The sequence below is a fragment of the Cyprinodon tularosa genome, unplaced genomic scaffold, assembly GCF_016077235.1.
Source record: "Cyprinodon tularosa strain WSP-4 unplaced genomic scaffold, ASM1607723v1 ctg55, whole genome shotgun sequence".
Lineage (NCBI taxonomy): Eukaryota > Metazoa > Chordata > Actinopteri > Cyprinodontiformes > Cyprinodontidae > Cyprinodon > Cyprinodon tularosa.
In genome coordinates, this window is record NW_024039285.1 from 717,746 (window position 1) to 723,749 (window position 6,004).

The 6,004-nt window shown below is 37.4% G+C and overlaps 1 protein-coding gene across 1 annotated transcript; it reads right to left on the minus strand.

Moving 5' to 3' along the window:
- Positions 1-304: 304 nt before the first annotated feature.
- On the minus strand, positions 305-1,711 carry foxd1 (forkhead box D1). The gene has a single exon (XM_038305059.1). It carries the CDS (start codon positions 1,501-1,503, stop codon positions 475-477), a length of 1,029 nt encoding a protein of 342 aa, XP_038160987.1. The 5' UTR covers positions 1,504-1,711; the 3' UTR covers positions 305-474.
- Positions 1,712-6,004: the final 4,293 nt, after the last annotated feature.

Below are 6,004 nucleotides of genomic sequence, written 5' to 3' on the forward strand. Positions count from 1 at the left end.
ACGGCAATAGAATTATAAATGTATACCTTTGCTGTTTTGCGTTTTTTTTAAATACAAAACCTTTAAAACTTGTTTTGATTTTCTGATATAATAAAAAAAAAAAAACAGGAATGTGTTTGACACAGTTTAAAAAAAAAAAATGTGATCATTTAGAACCTGTCCTGAGACGCTCCTAAAATAATAATAATAATAATAATAAAATAGTGACTGAAACAAATCACGTCTTGGAAAAATACAAGGAAAACTCGTGTTAAAAAAAAGAAATAAATCATTTTGATTCTCATTAAAATAAAACAAATATACCATAAATATAAACAGCATGAATATAGGCACAAATAGTGTTTTTTTTTTTTTTTTATGTCCGTCATTCTGCTGTAATCAAACGTACAAAAATAATCCTACCTTCAAAGAGGAGCGTTTGTTTATGTTTTTTGATCATTGTTTTTTTTGCAGTTTTAAGACTTTTTTGTTAGTTTAACAGGCGCTAGTGCCCCCGATAACTCTGTTGGGAAAGTTTTCGACTAAAACTGCTTCTGGGTGGACGGATTGCGTCTGGCTGGGGATCCCCAAAGAGGGCAAAACCGGGACAATGACAGGCGGAGTCCTGGAGGGGCTCAGCGAGCCTCCGATGATGCTCTCAATGGAGAAAGGGGAGCGCTGCGGCGGCTGCGCCGGAGAGCTCGGTTTCTGCGCCGGGGACGCGGAACCCAAACCGGAACCGAGCTGGGGGTAAAACCTGCTTCTGGTAAGGTCCGTGCTGGTGGCCATCAGTGACGGTGAGGGAATGTGTGTGTGGGAATGTCTGGGCTGCTGCTGCTGCTGGAAGGCGAGCAGCGCAGAGTGCGTGTGGTAGGACTGCAGCTGGATGCCGTACGCGCCGCAGCCGTACGGTGCGTATCCGTACGCGGCGGCCGCGGGGAGGAAGCCGTTATGCTCCCGCAGCAAATCCTGCGTCTGCTGCCGCTTGAAGCGCTTCCTCCGCCGCAGAAAGCTCCCGTTGTCAAACATATCGGCGGACTCCGGGTCCAGAGTCCAGTAGTTGCCCTTCCCTGGATTCCCGGGCTCCCGTGGGATCTTCACGAAGCAGTCGTTCAGAGACAAGTTGTGTCTGATGGAGTTCTGCCAGGCAGGGAACTTCTCCCTGTAGTAGGGAAAGCGGTTGCTGATGAAGTCGCAGATCTCGCTGAGGGTCAGCCTCTTCTTGGGGCTCTGCAGGATGGCCATGGTGATTAAGGCGATGTAGGAGTAAGGAGGCTTCACCAGTGCGTTCTTCCCCGCCGGTTTGAAGGCATCCCTGGAGGAGGAGGAGGTGGAGGTGGGGCCGTCCTGCAGGCATTGGGGGGGAGGAGGAGAGCCGGACAGGAGGATGCCGTCCCGCATCTGCGCCACCTCGTCCACGTAGGAGCGCGTGCGGCCGTCCCCGTCCTCGCCTTCGCCGACCACGTCGATGTCGGTCTCTTCCGAAAGGAGGGAGGCATCCGACATCTCCGAGCTCAGAGTCATGGCTCAGTCTGTGCGCTCCGAGCTGCCGCTCAACCTCCCGCGTCAAAAACTCATATGAGAGGCGCAGAGAAATGCCCGCTGCTTTTTCCCTATTTCCATAGATTTTTAGAGTTATGTTTTTAATTCGCAGACTGAAGCGCGGCCCCTGGAGTTATAAGACTGACTGTGGGGGGAACCTGCAAAACGGGCAAACCTGGATCTCACAGGGGGCGGGTCCTCCCTCTTAATTTATACCACCGCCCTGGTCACATGGGAGGGAAACGTCACAGGGGAGAACGAGAAGCACGAAAAAAAAACAATAATACAATTAAAATGTCATTAGAAACTGGATTTTCTTTTTTTCTTTCTTTTTATGAAAGAAAAAAAAAAAAAAACTCTGGTGCATTTCGATACATTCCTAACCACTAGTTTAAATATAATAATATACTAATTATGCTTTTGGGAATACAAGCATCCCCCTTTTATTCTTATTTATCTCAAACATTAAAATAATAATAATAATAATAATAATAATAATAATAATAATAATAATAATAATAATAATAATAATAATAATAATAATAATAATAATAATAATAATAATAATAATAAAGATTTAGACCTAAATGTGTATTATTTGGAGGAAGCTCTTTGATTGGTCATTTCCATCCCTTGTGCCCTCTTTCTGGGAGTGGCGCTTGGTTTGCGTGATCCAGCACTTCTCCAGATTATCCTGCAAGCCATTTGTAGTGTGAGAGAGTCAGCTGTTAACTCAAATCAGTCACGGGTCACGCAGAGCATGCAACTTCCACAAATACATGAAGCCAAGGCCTGAGCTGCGCAGCCTCTGCAGCGTGGAGCCGTGGGAGGGTGCAGTTACTCCTCTCCCTATTTAATGGTGAACACATTATTTGATTGTGGTTATGCAAAGCAAATACTACTATATATATATATATATATATATATATATATATATATATATATATATATATATAGATATATATAGATATAGATACCCTGCTAATTGGACGTTCCCACTCAATGGTTCAATGTACAATTAATGAAGATTGGCCACCAGCCTAGTTTTATTTAGCCATGAAACCTCCCACACTAAAATGAGAGGTGTTTCAGTTTCATTGTCCAACCCCTGTATATGTTATATTTTAAAACTATTATTTTGAGCTATTCCTTTTAGATTTGTCTTATTATAAATTCAAATTAATTAAACACGCTGCCTATATTGTTTTTGTTGGGTCATCTCGAACTCATTTTGAAACACATTTTCGCTCTTAAAATCGTTGATGTTTAGCAACTAAATATTTTTTTAATAAAAAAGATAAATAATTTTTCAGATAAACATAAAATAATTAAATTAATTATCTGAAATCTAAGCATACTAAATTTGTTAATTAAAGAAGAAAAAAATAACTTTCGTGTGTTTGGCTTTTTTCTAATCAACATTTTTTGTTAAAAAAAAGGGGGATGCTTGTTAATTTTTTTATATCCTGCTATAAAGGCATACATAACATTTGAAAAGGATGTCTTAAGATCTAAAAGCGACCTATTTTGTCTTTTTTATTTTCTCTCTGTGACCCACTGACTGTTGGAGGCGTTTCCCTGTTTATGCCGCCATCTGGTGGCGAAGTCATAAAATAGACCACACAAGGCCAGACTAAAACTTTCATTCGTTCGTGAAAAATGCATAATGATTGCGTCATTAAGCCAATGCTAGGCTATGGGCTATTACGGAAAAAGGAGACTATTGGTTTGCTTATTTATAATGCATTAAATTCAACCACAATAATGTAGCCAAGATTTTTGTTTGTTTTTTGCTGAAAAAAAGTGGATTTTTTTTCAGGCCTTTTCCTAAAACATTTTTTTTGAATTGGCAGTGTTAATTATTCTGTGAATATGTGCAAGTGTTTTTTTTTTTGTTTTTTTTTTTTTTATTAGACTTAAGTTAATCTGCAGGGTTTACAACTTCCCCAAATTTCAACTAAAGTCATAAAACTGTCAACTTCTTCAAGAAAAATATCAGAAAAAGATTAGCAAGAGGCAGATCTTCAAAGTTTATTGGTGGTGTTTCCAAGATTCATAACAAATGTTTATTTAAGTTACTATATTATTGATCGATTTACTTTTATCAAGCAAGAAAATTATTATGTAAAATAAAAGACAAGGCAAAGTTCGCCAAATGTGCATAAATCTCAAATCTCTACAGGCCTTTCTAACCAAGAGCCCTCCGACTGCCTTTATTAATATATGCCACATTTTCTTCTTTTTGGTTAATACTTCTATGTATCCTTTAATAGTTTTGCATCAAAAACAGAGAGGCAAATCCATGATTAAAATGGCCTCATTCAGTCAAATGTGTAAAAAGCATGAATGGAGATTCAATAAAAATTTAACTTGCACAAAAAAGTAAAAATAAATAGGTGGAAAATACAGATAAAATAGCAGAAAATTTCTTTTCAGATACATTGCACCTGCCAAACTTAAAAAAGACTGAATGGAACTATCTGCCACCCAGTATCTCTTATCTTAGCCAATGAAAAATAACTTGGGAGGGGGTATGCTAAGGAAGCATGGAGTCACTGCAAATAAGTACAGGAAACTCATAAATGACCATCAGTTTATGCTTTAAATGCAAGGTCATAGAATATAAGGCATTCTGCCCAGGGCGGTTTTGCCTGGAGGTGTCTATGCAAAGGCCAAATAAGTTACTTAAACTGTGGAAGTTTTCTATTGCTTATTTGTATTTCAACAATGCTAATCCCTCAGCAAATTTAAACCTTAGTAAAAAATAATTGTTGCACACCTAGGTTTTTATTGATGCTAAAATTGTTGAAGGCCTTATTTTACAGGGCTGTTTGTAAGGGCATGAGATGGCCAATGGGAATTTCTAGGTCAAAATCAAAAATTTTTTAGACTGATCTGAATCCTATCTAAATAATCATGGACTGAAAATAAAGTATTTCAAAGAAATTAAACTTTGTATTTATGATTTATGCATTTGGACAATTGTAGTCTGAGAGTGGAGAGAAGCACAATAAAAAGAAGGCTGCAGCAGTGACTCCTCGTGTTAAGCAAAGATTTATTATAGAAATCTAAGGGGATAAACACTGTGATTAAACATTGATTAAACATTACAACCACAAACTCCTGTTCATTTTATCCGATATGTTTGGTCTTAGTTAATATAAAATAGGTGAAACTAAAATTATTCAAAACCGTGGTATATTTTAGTTTAGAATATAGATTTTTAGAGTGTCCCATGCCCTGTCAGACCCTGATTTAAAGGTATAGCGGAGAATTTTCTGTGAATTTTTGAAAAGACCCACCCTCTCCCCTTAAATAAAAAAAAAAAAAAAAACCTACCCACTCCCGAGAGGGAACGCGTGCAAGAGCATGCACAAACCCATTTCTCCTTGTGCATACTCTGTTTTAAGTTGCTGTTTGCATCACTCATACAAGCTTACTTTCCAAAAAAAGATTTGCAATTTTTCCGCTATGTCAGACTCACCAGGGAAAGTGAAAACGGGGACGAGCACGTAGGATGGCCTTACGTAAAGATATCACCAGAATGATTGACAATTAAGAGGACCACTTATTTTGATGATCCACCTTGAAAAAGAACAACTTCCACTATACCTTTAATCTATATAAAGGGTAAACATTTAGAGGGTTGGAAGAAGGCCTTACAACATTAAAGACTTGGAACTAATTACCAAATATACATCTTTAAAATAAATACAAGAAGATGCGAAATGGCCACCAAATATCAGATGGGTTTGATTGCTGTAATGCTAATATAGAGTTTTACACTAATTACTTAAAACGGGAAAGATGATTTTTTATTTTGGCTCCTTTAAGTAAAATGTAACAATAAACACATAAATAAATATGTAAATGTTGATATTTCTATACTGTTTTATCCAATCTGAAAACAATCTTGTCTCAATTTCTGACCATAACTAATTTATATTTGACTCATCTACATACAAAACTTGTCCTATCCACAGGGACATTCCATTTCAAGCTTGAGTCCACTACAGCAGTGTTTCCCAACCTTTTCTGACTTGTCTACCCCTTTGTGAATATTCTCTTACCATGAGTACCCTCTCAGTCAAAAGTATTGATGATTGTCCAAAAGTGAAACGTACAACTGATTATAAAATAAAAAACTACTTTATTTAATCTTTTTTTTTTTTTTTTTGAGCATTTAACTCTAAGGCCTTTTAGTCGCTCTATCTGGAATAAAAAAAAAAAAAACATATATTTTTGCCTTGAAGTTAGTAGGGAATTGAGATAACTACAAAATAAAACCATATTATAAACCTGTATTTATAAAACTGGAGCTACTCTGAGTAACTCCCTTATAGCCACATTTTAACTTGAGGAATTGGGAACAAAATACAGAACAAAAAATATAGTCAGACTGACTTTATTAGTTTTAATTTGTTTTCATCAAGACACCTTTGAGCTCTGATAGCTTAGTGTGAAAAGCATCAGATACCAGGCT